Source organism: Anser anser (assembly GCF_964211835.1).
Source record: "Anser anser genome assembly, chromosome: 1".
In the NCBI taxonomy this organism is placed as follows: Eukaryota; Metazoa; Chordata; class Aves; order Anseriformes; family Anatidae; genus Anser; species Anser anser.
The window spans coordinates 180,396,817-180,422,561 of NC_139720.1; the positions used below are offsets into that span (position 1 = coordinate 180,396,817).

At 35.8% G+C, this 25,745-nt stretch overlaps 1 protein-coding gene across 1 annotated transcript in view; it reads left to right on the forward strand.

Moving 5' to 3' along the window:
• DGKH (diacylglycerol kinase eta) overlaps positions 1-25,745 on the forward strand; it is a 172,615-nt gene that overhangs the window by 98,979 nt on the left and 47,891 nt on the right. The window contains 12 exon segments of the mRNA XM_083811028.1: positions 4,484-4,588; positions 4,914-4,977; positions 4,980-5,036; positions 12,472-12,578; positions 13,464-13,589; positions 14,778-14,880; positions 16,573-16,735; positions 18,852-18,960; positions 19,256-19,395; positions 21,153-21,240; positions 23,483-23,568; positions 25,062-25,161. Coding sequence (XP_083667154.1) covers positions 4,484-4,588; positions 4,914-4,977; positions 4,980-5,036; positions 12,472-12,578; positions 13,464-13,589; positions 14,778-14,880; positions 16,573-16,735; positions 18,852-18,960; positions 19,256-19,395; positions 21,153-21,240; positions 23,483-23,568; positions 25,062-25,161 — 1,248 coding nt within the window.

The following is a 25,745-nucleotide window of genomic DNA, read 5'->3' on the forward strand; positions in this document are numbered from 1 at the left end:
ATTCTCTCTGATGTTTTAGGATTTGCATTGTTTCCCATTGACTTTTGAGACTGTGCATGTTCTCTCTTTCCCTACGCCTACTGCGTTAAAAGTGTTTTTTATTCCCACTACCTCAATTTCATTACTTTCCAATATACTGCAGTATCTGGCTTTGGTAACTCACTCTTCCAAAATCAGCAATGACTTCTTCCTGGCTACTTGGCAAGGGTGAAAATTTTCAGTGCAACTTAATCTTCTAAATTAAATCTGCTTGATTTATTTATTTTTAAGGCCTTTTGTCTGCTGCTTCATCCTTTTAGATTTGTCTGCTGCTTTGTCAGCGTGTGAACCATTAGCACCTGACTCCCCCTAAGATTTAAGAATTTTCTCATTCTTATGTTCCCTCAGTGGTCTTCCAGTGGTTCCTGTGATACTTCTTTGTCATTGCATTTTAGGATTTCTTCTTGTCTATTGAGAGTTTAGCATATTCAGAGTGATATATAAATAGTCATATTTGGGGCAGTGAGCAGTAATAAAGGAAAAAAAAATGTGATATATAATAGAAGAAAAGATACTGAATACAGGAATCTGAATATGGGTACATGCAATGAGATGAGATAACGAGCAAAATCCAATTTACATGGTTATAAATTAGTTCTAAGGTCAATTAAAAGCATTTAAATTTTGATCATATCTGCTTGCAAGTTTAACTGTCTTTAATAAATGCACTCTAAACATATCACTGAGGTTAATTTATCATAACATTCTGTGAGCATTAATAAGAATCACAGAATGGTTTGGGTTGGAAGGGACCTCAAAGATCACCCAGTTCCAACCCCCTGCCATGGTCAGGGACACCTCCCACCAGACCAGGTTGCCCAAAGCCCCATCCAGCCTGGCCTTGAGCACCTCCAGGGATGGGGCAGCCACAGCTTCTCTGGGCAACCTGTGCCAGGGTCTCACCACCCTCTGAGTGACGAATTTGTTCCTCATATCTAATCTAAATCTACCCTTTCGTAGTTTAAGGTCATTACCCCTTGTCCTCTGATCATCTTCATGACCCTCCTCTGGACTGGCTCTAATAGGTCCACATCCTTCTTGTGCCAGGGGCCCCAGAGCTGAAAGCAGCACTCCAGGTGGGGTCTCACGAGAGCAGAGCAGAGGGGTACAATCACCTCCGTCAACCTGCTGGCCACGCTGTTTTGGTGCAGCCCAGGATATGGTTGGCTTTTCAGGCTACAGGTGCACATTGCTGGCTCATCGTGAGCTTCTCATCAACCAACGCCCCCAGGTCCTCAGGGCTGCTCTCAATCCATTCTCTGCCCAGCCTGTATTTGGGCTTGGGATTGTCCTGACCCAGATGCAGCACCTTGCACTTGGCCTTGTTGAACATCATGAGGCTCGCACAGAAAGCCTGCCTTTTGTGTAAACGCAGATAAGATGATCAAGGAAATTATTCTCAGTTTAGGACAACCAAGAACAGCTATACTGAGTTACTGTAAAACTCATAAGTGTATGCTGAATTGGAGTCATATAGCAGCAGTAGCAGATATTCATGAAAGGAGTTTAGGACATAGGACATCTATAGTGATTCTTCCTCTTGCATAATTTCATAATATTCGGTAGCTGTTGGACTTTAGGGACTTCCTAAGCTGAAGGTTTGGGATACTGTTTTACAGTATATGATGCATCTATTCTTGATGAATTTGTCAAATACCTTCTTAGACATTTATACTTTTGGTCTTCTAAGCAGCCTTTGGGAATACTTTCAAATCTTAATGATGTGTTACATTTAGATAAAAAATACTTCTTTTTGTTTGATAATCAGTTCCTTGGTCCCCTGAGTTCTTATGTTACATGAAATATCTAATAATACATCTTCTCCATGATTTTGTAGAGTCTGAAATGGATGAAAACCTAAATGGACTGCTTAGATTCTTTCTCCCCTCCCCCTTGGAATCGTCAGTATTTTAGCATATAATGCATTTTGTCTTCTTTTGTGTATCATATTCCTTCTTGAAGTTGTTAGAAACATGTAATTTAAAGGGAATATGTAGATTAATCATCAATTTATGTAGATGCTGTATATTTACAGACATGTATCTTCCAAATTTCCACTTTATTTTTATAGCACTGATAAGTAATCCTACATTCGTGCCATCATCAGTATATAATTTAACTCTTAGGCTGCTGAAATACTCTCAACAGGTAACATAATATTATATATATGTATTATTATATGTATAATGGGCCTGCTCCCATTAATATTATAATATATAATATTATATTTTATATATATATAATGGGCTATAGGAATTTCTGGTATGTTTGTATGCATTAGTTAGCAATGTTTGGTGACATGATTTGGTTGCCTGTACATTTGTGTGTAGGACATTTAGGGATGCCCTTGGGTGCCCCACCTGCCTTTTTCTTACCTACTTCTCTAGGTGCTATGGCCCTCTATTGTGTCTACCAGCCCTGTGCTGATGCCTTGGATTACCAAAGGGCATCTTAGCTGGCTCTGGATAATTCAGCATAGGTAACAACCCAAGGTCTTGATTTTGGGAGGGGAGAGTGAGAGAATGTGCAGGGGATTTCTGTGGTTGGTAATATTAAAGAAATGAGTAATAAAAATAAATGTTACATTTATCAAGATCAAGATTTCCAAGAGTCTTCAGCAGTAAATGCGGCAGTTGTTTCTTAGTGGCATTTCACAGCATCTGGTTACAGGTTACAATCAGTAATGAGCAGGGAGGAAGGACAGACGTGAAGTGCAGGATTTTGGGTGGACTTTGCCCTTACTTAATCCATATTATAATGTCATGCTAGCTCATAGGAAATAATCTGGTTGGGTGTTTTTGTGCAAATAAGATTTCTGAGTCTCCTGAAACCTGGAAATTCCTGCAGAATGCTGATTGTTGTTGGAGCCAGGGTTATATTATGATTTAATGGCTTTTCTGGGCTTCATTTGATGACCTGGCCTAGAAAAACATTTTGAAGTAATAAAGCGTCTGTTTGGCTCCAAACTAATGAGAGAAGCATTGCTCTTTGCATTAACTGTTCTTTAGGAAGAGTCATGGATAGCTACTAATAAACCTTATTAAAAAGCTTAAGCATGATTGAGGGAAATAGAAAACAGAGAAACTATTCACTTCGATGTGAAGTGCGTACATCAAAAAAAAAAAAAAAAAGAAAGGCAAGCCCAAAGGGTTTTTGCCTCTCCTCCATGTGACTTGCAGCTTGCTGCACTTCAGTTACGTTGCCTCTGAGATATGTTAAAGTGCAGCTCAGTTTAATGAAGAAGCGGGTAGGACAAATCAAGGCTAGAGACTATTTACAGCAGAGACTGGGTAAGTAAATGCAGATGTAGATAAGTGCTTACTAATATTGTGCAAATGTTTTAATATCTAGCCTGTAGCATTTAAAAAATATTCAGAGCTGATGTTTTTTGGTGGTCCTTTCTTGGTCCTTTCTTTGTCTTATTTAAGCAATAAGCAGATGTGGGTGGTACATGCAATGCAATGGATTTATATATGAGTGTTAAAGATTTAATTTTATTTTTTCAGACTTCCTCCAAAAAAAATCACAAATAACTTCCCTGTAATTTCTTGTAGTTATTTTGTTTTAAATTCTTTCTGTGAAAGTAACTGCTTCATCTATTTTAGTGCATTGCTCAAAATAATTTCAGTGGGAGTTAGCTGATAGTTTCTGGTGCTTTACTGTTATTTTAATTATTTTTCTACTAGTGAGGGAAAGGGGGAAACAGCGTTTACTCTCTGAACCTCCTAGGTAAAGCATGTTCAGATTTCTAGAATCTAAATCCAGACCACTGAAAACTCCTCAGCATCAACTTGCTTCAGGAATTCCTTCAACTGCTCTAGTAGGACTGTAGGATTTGATTTCAGCTGTTTGCTTTTGTTTTCCATGTCTTCCTATAAAGATTTTTTTTGTTCCTAGACTGAGACTTCATACAGAAAGTTCGTGTTTAAATGTATATGTGTGTAAAACTCTGTAAATGTGATGTCAATATATAAGTTAGAGAAATACGGTGAAAGCTTTTGTTGTTGTTTTTAGGACTTCGAGGTTTTTGTTTGTTTGTTTATAGTAATTTGAATGGATCTTGCAGTTGCTATAATGCTGTTATGAACTAGGATTGCAATCATAGCAAATTAGTAATTTCTAGAACATTTCTTTTACTGGTTTCAGTGCCTTCTGCTTGAGTATTTAAGCCTTAGTGCATCGACAAAGAGCTGTGAAGGAGGCATAATCAATTTACATTGTAAAAAACTGTGTTGAAGCCCAATTTGAATCTTGGGAACTGCAGAAGGAAAAGCAAACTTTTTCATTGTTGGTAGTGTATTAAAGAAAATGTTACTTTTAAACACTGAATAACTTGTGGTCTAGGATGTTTTTTCCTTTTGCTTCATCTCACAGTTTACATTAAATACTGTATTCTATCATGAGCTTTACTATTTGGAATCATCAGAGTGCAAATCTTTTCCAGATAATCACTCCATTTAGGAGGCTAATATTGTGTGCTGAGAACAGAAAAGAAATGGAGGACTGGATAAGCTCTTTAAAGTCCGTACAGTCCAGGGAACACTATGAGGTAAGTTGATAACCCTGTTGGTGCAACCTGTTCTAGCTCAACAGATCAAGCTACAGGACACAGAACTAGAGTAGTCCACCCTTTTAAGTGTGAAAAGCGTATTTGATATCAGAATGAAGCTCCATGTTAAGAGCTTTACTAGCAGAATGAAAGCTTTTTATGATACTTTTGTTTAGAAGTTTGGAGGGAAAGCAAGCTGAGTATCCTTTTGAAAATGCTTTTCATGAACATTGCACTGTCCCCTGTAATGTGGAACCATAGGTAATTTCAGTCACCGTAGCTGTGTTCTGTACTTGCAAATTTGTCTTAACTTCTCCTTTACTAGACCGCACAGTTTAATGTGGAACATTTCTCAGGGATGCATAACTGGTACGCCTGCTCCCATGCCCGAGTAACGTGTGTAGAGAGAGCCTCTCTGGAGTCACTTCTCATGGCCTGTCTTGTGAAGGTAAAATAAACGCTTTCTTCCCCCTGTTTATAATGCTGTGTATAAATTACTGACAGTTTAAGGCAAGTAATGATTCTGAAAATAATGAGTAAGGAAAAAAGCCTGAAGGGAGAAATTTGTTCACGTGAGTGGCTTTCTCTTGGAGAGAGTGACTGCTAATGATATGGCTCGCCTTCTTCGTGCTCTGGGTGCCTTTTTCTAACTCAGTTCAGTAAAAGTGTTTCATTCTGAAGCAGCTACTAGTTTGGAATGTGCTTGCCTGAGTGGAGGGCTTGCAAGGAAAGACAGGATTTCTTTGATATGTACTTGAAAAATGCAGATGCATAACAAAATAGTCTTACTTGTTTGCAGAATCTGCATTCCTCAGAAAAAAAGAAGTCATACTGATAGTTTCTGCCCCAAGTCTATAAAAATTATTAACATTTTGTTCCACACTGCGGAGAGTTTTCTTGCTTTAAAGATTCTGTCATTCATTGAGGGAATGGGGATTTAAATGCCTTTGCATTTGGATGGTAAAACAGATGAAATCCATCAGAAACAAAAAGGAGACATCTAAAACTTCAGCATTTAGCTTATCTGGAGAAATGATCTTTTGCAAATAAATATTTGTGATAAACTTGAAGCAGCATCTTATGTATTTTCTAGCGTGAGTTCTGTGAAAAAGCAGTAACAAGTCTGCTTGTGTTAGAATAAAGAAGAAAAGTCTTACTGTGACCTTGTGATATATAAGAAATTTAGACACAAGTGTCACTTTATTGCTTATGTATGAAATATTTAATTACAAATTAGCTAACTGTAAAGATAAGAGTTACTTTTACTGACACCATTCAAGACTTCAGTTCTGGATGCATGTTACCCAACTGCAAATGCATTTCTCTTATCAATGCTGTTACGATGCTGAAGGTCTGTGTATGATAATCTGTATTAAGGAAGTCCTGCAAAAGAGGCATTAACTCACCGTCCTGTATTACCTGTGCTTTTAAAGTAGCTAATAGTGCAATTGTCAAGGAACAGGGCAAACCCATTTCGTAGAAATTAAGGTAGCATATTTACATCCAACTTCTCTGGTATATGTTTTCCACTGTGTATAAGTCACTTGCACACGGTATTTTCAGTGCCTGATATTGGCAGATGGAAGTGTCATGTGCTTAACTAAAATGCAGTTTTATTGCATCTATGTTCAAATACAGTTATATTTGCTCAGGCAAAGGAAAGGAAAAGCTCTTTTCCTTCTAGGTATGGTTGCAGTGCTTCTAAGTAAGGTTTTAATTTTCAAGGAATTGGTGTTAAATTTACGTGAAGGTAGTTTCCTTAATTTCCAGATTTGGACTTTGTCAACTTCCTGCATAATTTATTATAAACTAATGCTACTTTTATCCACGTCTCTGGTGCCAATTGATCTTTCACCTTTTTTTTTTTTTTTTTACAAATGACTATTAATGGTAGACAGGATTAGCTTCCTCTGTCACAGTTTCATAAACATATATGACCTGGATTGGTTTAAATGTAGATATTATGATGTTCATTTACCTGTAAAGAAGTTCGCCTCTTCTTACTCTTTAGCTGCTAGCTTACATGTATTTTCTTTTTTTTCTCTTCTCTTCTCTTCTCTTCTCTTCTCTTCTCTTCTCTTCTCTTCTCTTCTCTTCTCTTCTCTTCTCTTCTCTTCTCTTCTCTTCTCTTCTCTTCTCTTCTCTTCTCTTCTCTTCTCTTCTCTTCTCTTCTCTTCTCTTCTCTTCTCTTCTCTTCTCTTCTCTTCTCTTCTCTTCTCTTCTCTTCTCTTCTCTTCTCTTCTCTTCTCTTTCTTCTCTTCTCTTCTCTTCTCTTCTCTTCTCTTCTCTTCTCTTCTCTTCTCTTCTCTTCTCTTCTCTTCTCTTCTCTTCTCTTCTCTTCTCTTCTCTTCAGTATTTTTTAAAAAATAAAAGGAGCGCCTTAATTATGCATCTAATCTAAACCAGTTGCAGGTTGACTTTTGTATTGAAATACTCTTACTTTTTCCCCCATTCTGTGAAAGCCACAGTAACCATCCTTAATTTCTTCATGTAAAAAGTGTATATTGGTTTGATACAAGTTCTTTCTCTGAAATTCTTATGTGACTGGGTTCATATGTACTTGCTTCTGTCATTTGCACTTCCAATGCATTTTACCATCTATTTTTTGACTTACCCTGAGTTAGCAATATATACTGTTTTAAGAGATGATGTAGTGTAGGTATGGAGTCTTCACATTCCCTAGACATGTTCTGTTCTACTTTTTCTCATTGCAGCTTTAAAAAAAATGTTTAAATATTCATGCCTGACATCTGAAGCCTCTAGTGCTGCTTTACTCTGGGAATCCATTTGTATCTATACTAAATTCAATTATTTGTGTGGTCGTTGATCCCAAGCTTCTCTATTATCTCATGTATTAAGAAGCATGAGAGGCTTCTTCTCACGAGATATTGGAACTCTTCCTCCTTTCAGTGGTTTGGGTTACTGGCACACCAAGTTATCTTGAAAGTAGCTTAGAGCCTTTGTACTCTTTGTGGTCTGATTCTGGACTGCTAGCTGTAGGCAAAAATAAAAATAAATCCCTTTGCTGATATTCTGCAGCTCACAATACTTTAGAAGATTACTCCTGTAATATTTTATTCTCTTAGACCCGCTAGTCTCCAATAGTACTACACAACAGTTTTTTTAGCCTGATAGCACAAGCCTCATTTATTTTGGGAGTAAGCTGGGTGCCTTCTTTTTGGGGGCATGTTAATGCCTTTACTAGGGGAAAGACTATAGTGTGAACTTGCATCTCTTTAGAAGTCAAAGAATCGCTATGAAATATCAAAATGAAGGCATAAATACATATCAAACCATGCTGCATTCTTTTTACTGCTCAAAAAGCAGTTGACTTTTAAAAAAGTTAATTGTATGCAATTGTACAGTGCTATTCCTCCCACTGGTTTCTTCTTCTGTGTCTTCTCAAAAGATAATGTACTTTTTAAGTGGTTTTTGTGTGTGGTGTTGATAAATGAAGATTTTCCTCTAGCTAACTCTAAAGGAATGATCTCCCCTACATTCATCCACAGTCTTTAGTAGGACAGAGAAATTACATATTTTTATCTTGCTTTGGAAATTTTCACAAGCAAGCTGAATAAAGTAAGGCTTTTGTTCTTTATGCTCCTCAGATATTTCTCTTATTCGGAATTTAGCTTGCTATATGCTCAGGAATCAGCCTAAGAGGTTGTCAGGAAATATGGAGATATATTGAATATTTAGACAAAGAATCCTAAAGATCTACAGATCGCTATCTACAGAAGCTCTTTCAAAGCTCTTTAGCCTCAATTTCCCTGTATTAATACTGCATTTCTATCCAAGTCATTGACAGTGAATGCAGCCTTTTTGATTATTCTTGAAGATGTATTTCTCTATGTTGTGTTTTCGTTATCATGACTGAGTCTTGATGACTGAGTATTCCTAATAAGACGGAAATTGCAGTTTAAATGAGATGCTTTCTACTGTGATGAATTGCACAGACAAAACAATGTTGAAAGAACAGTTTAGGATCATAAAGTCAAGCAATAAGAAAATACTAGGATTAAATTGTCTCAGCAAATGCACTTTGTACACTTGATCTTTTTTCATTACAACTGCTTTTTTGGTTTTTTTGCACACAAAACTCTCATCCTCTTACCCATTGCCCAGGGCATTGCACATACACTGGTTGGGTACTCATTGTCTCCAGGATTTTTGTCACATTTTTTTCAAAGACTGGAGAATGAATAGTGAGTGAAGCCACTTGGAAGAGAAAGGATGTTTGTAGTTAAATTAGACTATAGAAAACTGTGTTCTGGGACTTTGTATCACACTGTACCCCTTTGCAATCCTGGGAAAACCATTTAACTGATATTTCTGATCAAATCCGTAGTTACTTGTTTGTTTTCTGGGCACCTAGATTGATAATTTGGGGCCTATATTATGGAAGTGCTGAGTGTTCTATAACAGCAGAACTCAACTGAAGCTGCATTTTGAAGAGACTGATACAAGATATATAGTATTGAATGAACGGGTCTTCATTGCCTTTTTGATACACAAAATTAGTGGACAACATCGTCCTTTATCTCTGTATGCTTCACTTACCCCTTTGTTAAAATGGGTGTTAAATCAAACCCATATTTGCCCATTTGCCCAGTACAGAGAAAACAAAGGTGCATTTTTTCAAAAATAGTCATGCTGAATACAATAATTTAAAAAAAAAAAAAAAAAGACCAGGAAGAAATGAATATTTGTGTCTAAAAAGCAGTATTTCACTAGCTTTTGGTAAATGAGGCAAATACCTGTTGAAAATTACTATGAATCAGAGTATGGCACAGGTGCATACTTATCAAGAACCATCCATTCATGAGGCAATGCGGGTCCTCTCCTCAAAAAGAGTATTATCAAGTAACTGAAGATTCCACACATGCATACGGAAACTAAATTAAAGTTGCATGACTAACTTGATTTTGTAGTCCTTATCTTTGTAATACAAGTATTTTTAGCACTCTGAAATATAAATTAACTTAGTTACTGAAATGAAAATACTAAAAGCTACCAAGAAACTACTGAATTTTATCCTATACAACATAGGCATAGACTGCAAATTGGAGTGAAGTTAGGTTGCTGTTTTCATTCAAGTCACTCCATTTTCACTGTGGTTTGTCAATCCTGTGTGTGACAATATTCTTGGAAACAAAACAGCAGGTTTCTTGGAATACCCCAAGACAAATCCTTCTATCTGGACAACGTAAACTCAGGGGTCGTCAGATCAGTTTCAAAACTTTGGATTTGGCCTTTAAAGTTGGAAAAGAACAGCCTCAGTGTCTTGTTCTTTGAAGAATGCAGAAGACGGTACTCATAAAATAGGTGTTAGAGTGGTAAGGTTGGCAGGACACTCAGTGTCTGTTCCCCAATGTAGTCGTATTGATGGGTGGATAGAATGAAAGGCCTTTGAGGCAGAAGTATTTTATAGCAAAGATCTATATTTTGAGTGCAAGAGCTTATTTGATGACATTCAATAATGTTGACTTTTCTCCATTGTAGATAATAATAGCTGCAGATTTAATCACTCTCTGACAGCAGATGTTGGTGTAACTCTGACAACTGTTTGCTAATTAAGTCATTCTGTCGGTTGGTTTTCAGAGAGATCAACTTTATATTCCAGCTAGAAACATTTACACAGGAAATTAAAATTTAAAATAATGTTCTACAAATAGTCTAGATTTGGATTGGCTGTTGTTTGTTTTTTTTTTTCTTTTCTCATAATTTAAATTTCATTGGCAAAGTAGTGGCTTAGCAACATGTTTGCATATTTCCAAAAGATTTCAGATATCAGACAAATTTGCGAATGGAATCCAATATCATCTGAGACAAAAGACATTAGGGGCTAGTGGTAACTAAGGTTGAGATTTGACTTAAAATTTCCCTTATACCGCTCTTTTCTGTTCCACTGTGTGTTTTGATGGAAAATTCCATTTGTGTCTTAAGATCGTTGTTTCTAGTAATGTTTGTTCAATGCTCAAAATAATTTGAATTGTTGTTAGATGATATTGGGGCTGCAGGGGGTGACTTACAGAAAGTCTGGTTTGAGATTTGTTAAATTATATTGTGCCCACAAAGCGAACTTTAGCTGTCTCTTGCCAGAATATTGTCCATAATGTGGCTTGCTGCAGGTCTTCACATCCCTTTGTGGCTGAGAGGGCAGAAGGTGAATACAGGGCACTGAGAGCTATTTGAAGGGTAGCTCAAGAGGATTTTAAAATTCTGTTATTTTTGCATGCCTTAGTCATTTGGATTTTCCTACTGCCCCTCGTTCCTGATGTGTTCTATTTTGATCTGCACAGCAAAGACAAATGCATATCATTTGTGAGTTCAAGGCTGAATTTGATAGCATGTCTTCTCCAAAACATTCAAGTGGCAAAACTGCTCAAGGCCCAACACATTTGAAAATACAGCTTCTGTTTCTATGCTTCTCTGACAGCTGAGTTTTTAGACACGTGGAACCAGCTTGCATTGGCAAACTCACAACAATATGATGCTGAGCTATTTTGAAAATGCGAGCCTATCCTGTTAGTTGAGGAATATGGGATATTTGCACACTTGGAGTCTGTGAACACTGCTTTTTGAAATGACCAGGGGAGTTGCTGTAAATCAGCAATACTCCTTTTTCTGTTTCCTTTTCTTTCTTTGAACTAAACACATACTGTCACACATCTCCCAGAATACAGATAATGGCTGTCAAATGTTGCTTCCATAGTTTCTGTTCCCTTTTTAAATTGATCTGGCAATGGATCAGTGGAATTAAAATGAGAAAATTATGATTCACAAGACCTTTTCTACCATGGCTTAATGTTTTTAATGGCGGACAAGCGATGGGCCAAACCTTTTGATAGTTTCCTGTCAAATATTTGTTTGAAAAAAAGACTACCACTTCTGGTCTGCTGGCTAGTTCTCATAAACCTTTAATGATCTTTGCCAAAGTAATTTATATAATGCACTCCAAATAGAATGATCTCATGCACTTCCAATAACAGAAATACCCACAGTTGTATGCGTCAGTCCGCTTGGTTTAGGGTGATATAATTAAATAGTGATACTAATTAAATTGAACGAAATACAAATAGTTATTAGATTGCCTGTATTAGACGTCTGTGTTGATTATTATGATTACTGCATTTTTCATAAATAATCCTGTAAGAAGTCAGGCTCTTCCTCACTTACTGTAACTTCTCAGAAAATACTGTAACCACTAGTTGCCTGAATAAATATATCATCACCTAATCCTTCACTTTCTCAGAGTCTGGGAAAACCAACATAGTACAGTGTGTAAAAGGGATACTTTAACCAAAGAAGCAGAGCTCTTGAAGCAAAACTCATCTCTAAAACACTCCCCCATTGCATCCTGTAAATTTAAACCAGATATCTGAGTTGTGTCACTGTAGGAAGAGAAAATGTAAAAGCATAAAGGCATATTAGAGGTATATTATACATTGCATTGCACTTGAAAAATGGGGAGTGATGTGAATTTGAGGACACGGTTAACACGGGCTACAGCTAAGCAAACAAAACAGGGTATTTCTCAGCTGCTGAGTTGTCTAACCGTTTTTCTAGCAGATGCTCTTAGCCTGGCTAATCACTCAGCTGTAAGTTTGCAGAGATACTCAAGCCCCGGTGGTTTGCAAATGCTGAACTCTTTCAAAGAGTGTATGAAAAACTGCAAAGGCTGCATACAGGATCTGTTGCCCCTAAATCCAGTTCATCGATTTTAAACTGGAGTGATTATAAGCTGAATTTTCTTTCAGTTAGTTTGTGTGCAACACTAAGTAACATGTGCTTGGCTGTTTTACGGAATATATTTATTTTTCTAAGATATGTATCAGGAAATACAACAAATAACAGTTTACATGTTTATGTGTGTATTGCAGTGTGTAAGTTTAAAGCACATAAAAGATGTGCTGTCAGAGCAACAAATAACTGCAAGTGGACTACATTAGCCTCCATTGGAAAAGATATCATTGAAGATGAAGATGGTGTAAGTACTACTGTTATTTACAGTACTTTCCAACAGCTGTTTCTTCTTAATGGAAAAAAATGGCTAAGCATAGAAATGTTGTCATGAGACCCATTGAAGTTAATGGTATGTATTCCTGAACGCTTTTCAAAGATTAACATGGTATTTAAAACAAAAAGTTATATTTCTATCTTACAAGACAAGTTTAGTATTTGTGGGCTCTTGATTGTCCCTGTGGTACAAGATTTCAAAGACCACATGCAGAGAAACTGAAGCTGGAGAATTGCTCCGAGAATTTCTGATTGCTCTTATGCAAAAGTGGTATTTTATGCCATTACTGGGTTCTTTTGACAATCTGTTTTGTGTCCTCCTTATTGATAGCTATTCTCTATAAATTATTACAGTGAGTGCACTAAGAAAAGCTTCGTACTCAATTTAGGGACTGCTTATAGAGCTGTGACATACCAGTTGTGGATGACTGAGGTGGTACATAAAGCCACAGATATACTCTGCTGTCCTGCCCATTCTGAGTTTTAGTTATTTTGATTGGTTTGTGCTAAGTAATCAGCATTAAGTGAATGGGTACTTATTTATTTTAGGGAGTCTCTAGATTTAACTGTCGTGCTGTTTTGTGGTTAGTTGCTACCACAGTGTCATGAATAGTTGAGATGTCTATCCCTTCTTCAGATGTCACATTTTCTGCCTAGCGTGTGAAACAGCACCATAGCCTATCTTGATAGCAGTTGCCTTGCAAGAATTGGTGTAACTCATGCTAGTTTGCTGTACCTGCTTTTTTGATCAAAGGGAAGAGCTATGGGAAGCAGTTAAAATCTACCTGTAATTGAGACACAAAAGCCTGTAATTTCTATTTCTGAGTGTTTAACTTTTATGACTACTTCTTCACAGGTAGCTATGCCTCACCAGTGGTTAGAGGGTAATTTGCCTGTCAGTGCCAAATGTGCAGTCTGCGACAAGACCTGTGGCAGTGTTTTACGCCTGCAAGATTGGAAGTGCCTTTGGTGTAAAGCTATGGTAGGTGCAATGAACCCACATCCAAGTGCCTAAGATTCTGCCAGCTTTATACCTTGCCATTTTTTTTTCTTTTTCATTTCGTAACCTTGCTTTTGGATTAAGTAGGAGCGGGCAGCTTGTGCAAACTCAGGTCTCTCTAATGTTCATCATTTCTCATGACTGTCGTACTTGCTTTGTTTAGTTTTTAATACACCCACAGATGCAGCTTTTCTTTAAAAGGTGTTGACATCCAACGTGGTTTCTCTGCCTTCTCCTAACTGATAACTGAAGATTCTGCTGCCTGTTCTATATGCTTGATAATCATATGTTAACTTTCATGTCTCTTTTATAATGGATAATTTGCATTCATCTTTAAAAATATTACTGCAGGAGTCATGGAGTTCTCTTCTTCAGTATGGTCCGTAGGTTGCTCATTGAAATTCTGTAATGCACAATTGCTCTTTCCCCAAAATATATTTTATTCTTTATTTTTTTTAGCTTGTCTAAAAAGAATGCTAGAGTATATGTTAGCGTATATATGCTAGAGTATAGAAGTGGAAAGCCAGCAGACTTTTTATGGTTGAGGCTTTCAGCGTATAGATGTCTAAATCTCTGTGTGTAGGCAGCGGAAAGTTATTGAAATCTCCAGTGATGAGTTTCAAATCCAGGTGATTTGAAATTTAGGTGAAGTGCAGCACCCTCTGCATGTGTCTGTTTTTCTAGTAACTACGGAAGAGGCCAATACAACACATAGTTTATGGGACACTAGCTGTACCTTCAGCTGGTTTGCCTAGCTTGATAGGTATGCTAGCTTTCCTGCAATAGATCTTTCTGAGTATCCAGGTGGACTGGGCAAGTATAGAACTGTAGCTTTGCATGTGTACAGGGTGCCTTCTCCCCTCAGCACAGATGCTGGCTGCTGGGAATTTGGTCATACCTTGACAGGGGATGGAGGTAAGGGATTCCCTTGAAAGGACAATTCACACCTGCTATAGGGGTAGCCAAAGATGAAGTTCTCCAAAGTTAGATCTTGTGGAACGAGTAACCAGCCTCTGTGGTTGAATGTTCATATGTTTTTGTGTAGTTCCACTCTTCAGTCTACACCTAAATGTTAAATGTGTTGTTATTACATAGATATTGTATAAGTTATAGTTTCACCCAGAAATTCCACTGTAGGGTAGGGAAATCATTTTTTCCTTTCTTTTTTAGGTTCACACTGCCTGTAAAGATCTGTATCCTCGTAAATGTCCACTCGGCCAATGTAAGGTATCGATCATACCTCCAACAGCACTAAACAGTATAGACTCTGATGGTACGTAGTATTGTAGTGTGTTCAGTGGTAGCTCTGGACTTGCAGTGTCTAGTGATATCTGTATTACTAAACAAGCGTAAAATCCCTCAGCTAAACAGGTGAATGCAGTCTTCAAATTTAGAGAATAGTAGAATTTTCCATATAGCTTTTTAGAGGGCAATTTAACCAACAAGATTTTTTAAATGCTTTTGCAAGTTACCCCACTAGATTATTTTTTTTTTCCCATTTTTATTTATGACTCTTGGAAACTTTTCAACTGAATGATCAGAGTCTTTAGACAAAGTGGTCTGATGTCTGCCTGACATGCATCACTTGCAGAATGAGCTCTCAAATTCTGGATTACTTTGCTTTATGCTAAATGTTGGCTAAAGTAAGCTAGCTGAATGGCTCAGATCCAAAAGCTGTCTTACCAGGCTAAAGAGCAGAATTGGTTATACAGTCTCTCTGAATTTCTTTTAAATATAAGCAGTGTAAGAATCCTGCAACACACTGATAAAGAAACCCAGCAAATGTTCACAACTCAGACATGCTCTTTTGTGGCTCAGGATAGAGATACGTGAGCAGTGGGAGACTTTATTTGAAGGCAGGGAGTGGAATTAATATGGACTATCACGAAATCTAACAGCTTTCTTTTTATAGTTCCTGTTGATGACAAATGTAGACCAACAACTTTAACACAGTTTAATGACTTTTATTGTATGAAGCTAATAAAAGTCATTGTTTATACTGTATATATTTGGTCTTTTCTATTTACTTGCTCTTCGCTGTCTCAGACCAGAGCATCATGCTGCTATCTCTCATTCATGCTAAGAAGATTGTTTCATATGTGAAATTATTTTTCCTCACACTTGAATAAATTAAAAAAACCTTATTTTAAATTATGCATTATTATAATGTGGAATTATAGTAGCATCCTTTAAAACCAATTTTTATATGTAGTTTTACTATTTGTTCTAGGCAATAACAATGGCATAATTATTTTAATATTGCCTGAGGTAAATGTCAACACCTATACCTATGATGTCAGGTTTTGATGAGAAAGCACTACTTCCATGAAGTGGTAATGTTACTGACAGCATTGTCCATTAGTGCTATTTACTGAGGGCCTTATAGAGAGCCTGCTATAATCAGTTGAGACCTTCATTGACGTTAATGAGCTTTGGATCACAACTGAAGGTCTGTTGTTCAATAATTCTGTTATATTCAATAGTATAACTTAAGCCTGAAAAAAAAATCTCATGTAAAGAGCAACTGAGTATGATAACTTATTCGTAGAAAGTTCAGACTTGGATAAGCAAGTTCAACCCAGTAAGGTTAAAGAAAAATCAGATTAAAAAACAAACATTTCCAACTGAAATTTGTATTTAATTATGTGATAATCTGTGAAGAAGAGATTTGAGCAGTATTCTAAAAAGCTAACCTTTTTCACTGTAGAAAAACAATAAAGCTATTGTCTTCAGGATTTTACTAAATCTAGGCACTGAAAATACTTGAGAGAAAAAATGAGCTGGTAAATTTTGAGCAATTATGTTTTCCTTAAAGGGCTACTTTTCAGTTTAGTGTTTATGTAATGCATGATAAGATGTACTCCTTTTGTCTTTCATTCCTTTCTTCCTCTTTCCCATGATTTCTTTTTGTGTTGTTCATATTAGAAAGCCTTATTTATTTCATTCTTTCTAACTATGTTCACAGGTTTCTGGAAAGCCACATGCCCGCCATCCTGTGCCAGTCCTCTTTTAGTTTTTGTTAACTCAAAGAGTGGAGACAATCAGGGAGTAAAGTTTCTTCGTCGATTCAAACAGTCGTTAAATCCAGCTCAGGTGTTCGATTTAATGAATGGAGGACCTCACTTAGGGTAATGACCTCGGAAATCTCAAGCAATCCTTTCTGCAAAGGAATATAGTGCAAAGTACAGTATTGTATTGTCCCCTCATTGCTATAGTTCTGTCACCAATATCTTCCTATTTAAAATTTGAAATAGATAACAGTCTTAGTATGAATTCTGGTGGTTGAAGGGATTTCAGGATAACGTTTTCACTTTAGAAAAACTCTTCTGCAATGGGTGATCGTGAATATACTTAAACTTGTTTCATTGTAAAACAATGTTCAAAATATTATTTAGGCAACATATGTGAGTGGTCATGAAGATGAGCATCTCACGAAATTTGGAGTAAGACCACAATTAAAACAATCAGGCATTCTACAAAATCTAGAAGTAGATCACTGGAGAGAGGGGTGAAATTTGCAGAGTGGTGGCCACAACCCAATCATCTTTGCACATTCATGAAGATTAAATTCATGCACATTTTTCTGTTAGCTAATGTAATTCCACTCAGATGTAGCCTTATGGTTAAGTGCCCTATTAATACCAGTAACATCAACTGGAAACACAATTTTTGGTAATCTTAAAGATGCAGAATTTTGCTTGCATGATAAAAATTGAGACATAGTAAATGAAAAAAATTAAGTTAAAGCAGTGGGCAAATAATACAAATATAGGGGAATACAGCTGTGGGTTTTTATAGTTAGTACTGTGTTACGGAAATGTATTAACTCTAAGTTGTAATATTCTTTTCATTATAATTCATTATGATTTAAATTTGAGATTAATCTAAGTCCCCTTCAGCTAACATTATGTACATGTAATTATAATCACATAAAACTAAGGAAGGCTTGTCTTAACTGGAGAGAGTTTTTGAGAGACAATCTGAAAAAATATGCCTGTTTGAAAGCTCTCTTGCTTCATATAGTTTTATCTGAAATTAGTATGATTCAAGACATTCACTTTGGATTTGCACAGTAATTGTAGGTCAGATTGGTTGCTTTTAAATATTTTTTCTCTATCAGTTTCCAAAGAGAGGTCCTTAGCAGTTATTCTATCAGATTGAATGATGTCTTCTTTTTTTTCTAGTTGATCTAAAAAAGCATAGTTGCATTCATTGAGAGAGTATATTTCTAGGGGCCTTTCTCCCTTTTGTCAGGGGTAGTACAAATTCTGGTATCTGTATTCTTTCCTTGAATATCTGCATCTTTCGTTCTGAATAGGTATCTACCTATCGTGTACAAGAGACGTTATTTTCTTTAGAAAAATCCGACTGCATCTAAAATTTGTGATCTTAATATGTTGCTTTTTAGAAACAGTTCTGGGATTATACATGTTCTGGAAAATAACATGCATTAAAAATAAACATCTTTATTTTTATTATTTTAAAACTTAACACTTTCAAATTCTTGATTATTATTATTTATTTATTTATTTTAAGTTTAAATCCCTGTTGTTTTTACCTCTTGGCTGTTTCTTCATATCTCATTCCCCTTTCCTCTGTGTCTCACCTTTCTGCTTGTTCTGTCTTTCTTGTCCTCGTTTTCTGTACTGGTGAAGAGTATTGTATTTTGTAGAACAGAATGAGCCATAGGAAGTGAGAGCAGGATACTGCTTTAAGGATCTAATATAAAATACAGTATTCTTTGTTCTACATTGTTGTCATCACCTTGTGTGTAATAATTGCCTCAAACTGTCCTTGCATTTTGTTAGTCACAAGTTGGCAAAAGCCCACCTGTATTGTGGAGCACATCCTGTTGTCGTGTCGTAACCTTTTCTTGTGAAAAATTCCTGGTGGTGCCTTGTGCTTCTGACCTAAGTGGGGAGCACAGAGCAGCTGTCATTTCAAAGCTTAGAAATTTTTTGAATAATAATAATAAAATCCTGAAAACAATATCAAGGGAATTTTTTAAAGTAAAACTTTGCATGTTATTTATCAGAAACGTCAGTAGAAGTGGAAGATACAGTGATAGATGGGATGCAGATATGTTTATTACAGTAGTTGGTTGTATCCACATACCTCAGAACAATACAAGACTCAACATAAAGGTGCCATGTACCCTATTTTCATTTAATGGTTGCTCATTAGTATAATTGGTCTGTCGGTAACAAACATAGCTGATTCTAACAGGCCACATTTTCTCTCCAGTTTGCGGTTATTTCAGAAGTTCGACAACTTCCGGATTCTTGTATGTGGTGGAGATGGAAGCGTGGGTTGGGTGTTGTCAGAAATTGATAAACTCAGCTTGCACAAACAGGCAAGTGTGTATACTTATTTCCTTCACTATACTCACTATACTTTTGTATGCATAATCTTCCTTAACTTGGTTCATTCTCGTGTTTATATGGACCAAACTCAGCAGTTCTGTTAAATGAAAATTTTCTGGGAAGTAAACAGGGTAAATTTTACCTTGATTACACATTTTGATTTGCAGGCTTTAGACATCAGCTATGTAATTGACATTGGTTGCTTGAAATAACAACCATTTGTAATAGTTTGCACTTCTTCTTTCTAGTTTTCAATAGTAGATTTGTGCCTGTGTTGTGTTTCAGTGTCAGTTAGGAGTGTTACCCCTTGGTACTGGAAATGACCTTGCTCGTGTCCTTGGTTGGGGAGGATCCTGTGATGATGATACACAACTTCCTCAGATTTTGGAGAAATTGGAACGAGCCAGCACGAAAATGTTAGACAGGTAAACTGAAATGTGTATATACCTGATTTACCATGAGATTCAAATTATATTTGTTTGGTTTTCTGATGGTCTATATCCATCCTAATGGATGGAAACTTAATCACAGAAGCACAGAATGGTTAAGGTCAGAAGGGACCTCTGGAGGTCTTCTGGTCCTTCTGGTCTTCTGCTCAAGCAGCGACACTGAGTTTGCCCAGGACCATATTGAAAAGTCCTTTTCTATATGAGGGTACAGATACTAATGATGAGGGAGATTGAAACAGTAATTGGGACAGATCTTCACTGTCTGTTTCAAATCGAAAAGTCAGGGGGGAGGGTGGCTGATGAGACTCAAAAGTGTTTTGCCCAAAGATGAACAAAAAGAGACATTTTTTTTATATAGCTGATGAAGCTGCACAACTGTCTGTTAGTAGAACTTATAAGCATTAAGAAATTGCATAGATTCAAAACCATTGTGGGCAGTTTTACCAACTCCCTGCATGCTATTAAATACTATTAAAGGTAGCATCTTTATTTTGAAAATACCTGAGCTTTGTTTCCTTGGTTGTGAGGACAATTCGCATGATGCGCCTTCACTCTTGTATGCCTGAGGCATTAGCAGCTGTAGACAAGAACCTGGGCTAAGAAGATCTTTGGCTTGATCCAGTGCTGCTATTTCTATTTGTCGTGGCATTTTCTTAGTCAAAAAAAAGTGATCTTCCCACTCCTGGTTTTGTATGGTAATTCCAGGCTATCTGTTTCCATCTATAAAGCAAAGGAACAATCCTGATTTAAAAAAAGGTCTGAGAAGCTGGTGGTCATGTCATTCTAATGGAGATGTAATGCTTTGCTTTTGGGATGAGTACACACATATGTGTTTGGTATCTTTTGCTCAGTTAGTTTCCTGCATGGGTATTTCTGTTCTTATTCTAGCTACAAAAAACTTGAGTCTTATCAAATGATTGTTTATTTATTTTTTTTAATTAAATAGAGAATCAAGTCATTGTTTATTTTAAGCAGTTCTGCAGGCTATTAGATCATTTTACAGCAAAATATATAAAGTGCTTGTAACTGATCTTTAGAAATAATCATTGGCCTGGGCATTCTGGAGTATACATAGATTAAGTCATGTTTGTCTTCTATACTGAAAAGTGCTTAGTGTCATTCTTTTTTGCTCTAACTTTAGTAGATTGGCTCCCAAGGCCGTCTGCAGTGATTTCTTTTTTTTTTTTTCAGCATGCTTAGAAGGATGTTGATATTAGTAGTTTCATACTACCCATGCTGTAGAGTACTGTCCTTTACCAGGGGAAAAAGTACATATGTCAATGAAAATACTTCACCATTTGCTTTGTTCTCATGCCTTCACCCCATAGTTGAGATGAAAAGCTGATGATAAGTTAGAGCCTTTTCTGCAGGAGCCATATATATTTTCTTTTGACTTCCATGGTTATTTTGCATGAATTCTTTCATACCGCAAATGTTTTCCTGGAGTCTCCTTTAGCTTCATTGAATGTCCCATGATTTCTTCACAAATAAGATTTATTATCAAATCACTAACAAAAAATAAGAGTAATAAATTGTCATTGGTTTTAAATATTCCCATAAATATACCCATGTTCATTCAGCTTATAACTAAAATGTAAGTTTTTGTTTGTTTGTTTGTTTTTTTTAAGAAGTTATTCTGTGGTGTGACAATGAATTTGCTTTTTGTTGATATGTTGGAGAAAAGATAATACTCCAATAATCTGGAAACATAAAAGCTGTTATGTTCCTTTTAGGTGGAGTATAATGTCATACGAACTGAAATTACCAGCAAAGCCTTCTATTCCTTCAGTCACTGCAGAAGAGGAGTCAGAGGAATGCCAGGTGAAGTTTTACTTTTGATTATTATTATTTTTTCTTCGTGTACTTAACTTTGAGCTGTTGGGATGGCAATATTTGAAATATAATTGAAGTACTTGTGTAAAAAAATAGAAACAGATTTTCTGATCTGCTAACTCAATTGAATTCATATCTGCACTGCATGTGTATCAGATAATTAGGGTTTCTAGTTCTGTATTATTTGTGAAAAAAGAACAAAGCAACGGAGTCCTCAGCAGAGAAGTCAAAAAAATTTTCTTCCTGTAGACATGTACTGAAAAAGCAAAATGTTTTCTATTTACCTTGAATTTGGAGTAAGCTTTGAGAAAAACATTTTGAAGGCAGTGATTGTTATTCTGAAAGAAAGAAACTGTTGTAAGAAAGAAAGAGCTTGTACAAGTGAGTTAGATCAGGCAATACCACCTAATGTTCTCTTTGTTCTTTTGGAGAGCTTGAAATCATGTGCGACCTCAAAGAAAAGCTTGGTATGTCTTTAAAACTAGATTTGTGTTTGTACTATCTGATGAGGATTCGATTTTGAGGGAGAACGAGATGCTTTAATCAAATTAATTGGCATAGAAAGACTGATTAAAAATGACAAAATAATATATTCCTGAGAAATTTAATGCATATCAACTTTAGCTCAAAAGTACTTGAGAAGCAATAATTAATCAGCAAGTTCGTGAATAATTTAATGATTCAGGCTGTTTTAATTGGCAGGGAGGTTATAACCTTTGACAGCTTGCTGGATATAGAGATGCAAAAAGACCGGGGTTCTACTGGCTGTGATTCTAATGTGGTTGTGGGTTGTTTACAGTGTCAGCAATGTGAATTTGAGGCTGTATCTTCTCTAGTGTTGCAAGACTCTTAACATTTACAAGTGTATCTTTATCTTGTAAAGTACAAAAAAAGAAAAAAAAATACATGTTCTCATTTGTTCCGGCTTTGAAATTATGTTTAGCCCCTCCTGAAAATAGAAGTAAATGGTTATCCAAAACCTCTTGTTGGAAGATTGGTTCTGCAATCTATTAATCTGAATTGGAGAAAGGTGTTTTCTTTTGAGTACCCTGTTTGTTTCCTATGTTAATGTTTTTTGCATAATTTATTGATTTATGATATTTCAGAAAATAATGATTAACCTTACAGTATGTAATGTATTAAAATGTGGTTCAAAAAGCAAATAAAAATATACATCCAATCCTTTTCCTTCTCTTTCCTTGAGTTTCAAGAGAATTCTTTCACTTGGTTTGGTACAGAAGACTACTGTTGTTTAAACATCAGTATATTCGTTCTTAGAGATTAGGTGTTTAGGTATTGTTTTTCCTCCCTTGATTCTACAACTAAGGGTGTTTTCAGGAGAAAAAAAAAGAAAAAAAAAGATTGATATATCTGCCTGGTAAATATAAAAAAAGAGACGTATATCTATACATATCAAGGGCAAAAAACACTATGAGATTTTAAGAGATTCTTAAAGGAAGCCATCAAAAGGTTTCAGAACTGGAGTTATTTGTAGCTTTAACTCTGGAATGTGGTTGGAATTTTCTCTTAAAAATGAGATCTGGATCCATGCCTATTTTGAGGCAGGATACAGTAGTGTGTGAGGATGTGATTCTGATCCATTCTGAATCTTTTCTTTAGCATTACAGAACTTAACTCTTGTGGGTGATAAGGAAAATGCACAGATTTTGTTCTCTCAAACAGTTTTGTAAAAAAATAATTAAGTATTAACCATTAAAGGATTGTCTTTGATAACATCGAACACTTTGCAGCCTTTGTCAGTAGGGCTACTGTGGGAAGTAAGTTACTATTTGACAGTAAAAAGAAAATTCAAGATTATAAGCACAGATATTTGACTTCTTCTTAGACAAGTTGCTTAGTTTCAGGGAAAAATTGCTTGTTTTGGAAAAAGGGGGAATTAAATTATAATAATATAGCATGTTATAAATCTGAAAAGAAGGTAGATTGTTTCTATCTCATGGGCTATTTTTAGCCTAGAAATAAATTGCTCTTTCATCTACAGGAGAAAAAGAGTTGTCAATCAGGTTATCAGATACAGTGTTATTTTGAATATTAAAAATTTGGTATATAAAATATAGTATGCAGATAGGAGCAGCACTGCCAGCTGCTTGCCCTTGCTGTAGTTATGCCATGGAAATCCTGCTATTTTTGGAGGTGTTTTAACTCACTGGTTGGTGTTAAAATGCTGAAAAGTGTGGAAATGGAAATCTTCTTTCCTCTCTGTTTTCAGATATCTGCTTATGAGGATTCAGTTGCTGCTCATCTTGCAAAAATTCTCAATTCTGATCAGCACTCAGTTGTCATATCATCTGCCAAGTGAGTTGGTTGTTTTAATGTACAATGTATGGGATGAATCCCTGTGAAACATTACAGCCATAATAACCTTCTGTATAAGTCCAATTTTCTCATGGTTGGCCCAGCTGGTTTGGCTTAATATATGTCGATTTATATGCTTTTGAGTGGATGTTTTCTTTGCAAAAGTTCTATATGGTACAATAGTAATGGATATCTTAATACTAAACATGTTAGTGTTTAAAAATATATATATATGTAAAGTTATTTTAATACACTCAAAATCAGCATGCAGCTTAAATATGAAACTGTTACTAATTCAAATATGTGACCCACTTCATGTTACATTTTTTTTCTGTTTTGTTTTATGCATATCTGTATACTTAAGAGGACAAACAACTTCACCATTGAGAAGCAGAATTTCAAATTGGTCGCTTTGCTATAGCTGTCTGTATCAATTCAATAAACAGTGGTCTGTATCAATTCAATAAACAGTGGTCTCAGACAACAGGGTGTTTTTTCTGCAACCTAGAACACTTAAAAATTAGAGAGAATTGCTCTACAAATCATGGATATCATCTGAAATCAGAAGTATTCTGTGTGTACTTCCTCCTAGAATCTTCAAAAATACATCTGCCATTACATTTTTTTTCCTTCTGCTTAAGTTAATAAAATTTTATTAAGTTAATTAAGTTAATAAAATTTCATTTAAAAATCATACATAGTGCATGTTGAAAATTAAACTGCAGAATTTTATTATTGCTCCAAATTATAAACTGTCTGTATCTTGTTAAATCTCACTATTTAGATTATGTAAAGTAAATTTCAACGAAATGAACAGTACTAACCAATTATCCACACTGTTAGTAAGGTTGCAGTCTGTCTGCAGTGTAGGTAATAAGAACCGAGTCTGTCTCTGATTTACACAATGAAAATTCATTTCAGCCCCTGTAGTTTATGTAGACATGCCTCAGGGTCAGCTGTGGTTCACCAGCATGAGCTGGGCGGTAGGATGTGTGTGGCCATCCGTTTTCATCTCAGAAGTACTCCATTAAAGTCATTAGATTTTCTCCATGGATTCTAGGCTTCATCTTCAGATGGGAGTTTGCAAGACTGTTTGAAGTTAATAAAGTGAATGCAAGTTTGATAACAACTCTGGTATGGAAGGTTTACAAGCATGGGAATTGATAATAGTCATGTTCATTTCAGTTCTTAGAAATAAGAAACTAACTTAAATACAATGTGTGCAAAGGCTTAAATATAAAGGGAGAAAGGTTTTGTTTTATCACTTTGATTTTGCAAGCTTTGGAGAAGAGTATCATTTACTGTGCAAGTATGAAAACAGTTCAAAACATGAATGGTGTTTAACAGTATAAACAATTATATATAAATATATAATATAAATATATAGTATAATATAAATTATATATAAATAAATCAATTGCCATAAGAATTTAATATTCAAAACATATTTATTTTATCTGATTTGATTTCTCCTCTCTCCTATTATTGCCAAGAATATTATGTGAAACTGTAAAGGACTTTGTTGCCAAAATAGGAAAGACTTACGAAAAACCAGTGGAAAATGCAGATGAAGCTGATGCCATGGCCATTAAAGTAAGACTATGACTATTCTCAGGGTTAAAGGTGTGGGTTGTTTGTTTGTTTTTGTTTGTTTAGGTTTTGTTTTCCATGGGTGTTTAATTTTCAAATGGCTTCAAGACACCCAGCTTGGCTTACATTTCAGTCAGTGACTGTAAAATTCTTCTCTTAGTGCACAGAACAGTTATTTCCAAACCATCTTTTCAATGTAAGATCTCTATAAATTTTAGTTACATTTTTTTTGCCTTCATAAAACACACAGTAACATACACAGAGAAAAATGGAAATATTTTGCGTTAGGATTCTTACTTTTTGTCTGAAGGGGATTAAGTTACCTACAGAAAAACAGTGGACTAAGAGTATGCTGGGAGAATGAAGGGAAGAGAAATTATAATGTTAAAAATAACAGATTAAGATGCAAGTTGTAGAGATCACGTTGCAAAAACATTGAAAAAGACAGAAGGGATCTGATTTGAGGCACAAAGCTTATAAGAGCTGAAAAGAAAAGAAAAAAACAAAATCACTAATAATCCCAGAGTCAGGAAATGTACTTGCCAAATGGCAATTACTTCGTGAGTCTCGTTTCTGTACTATTCTGT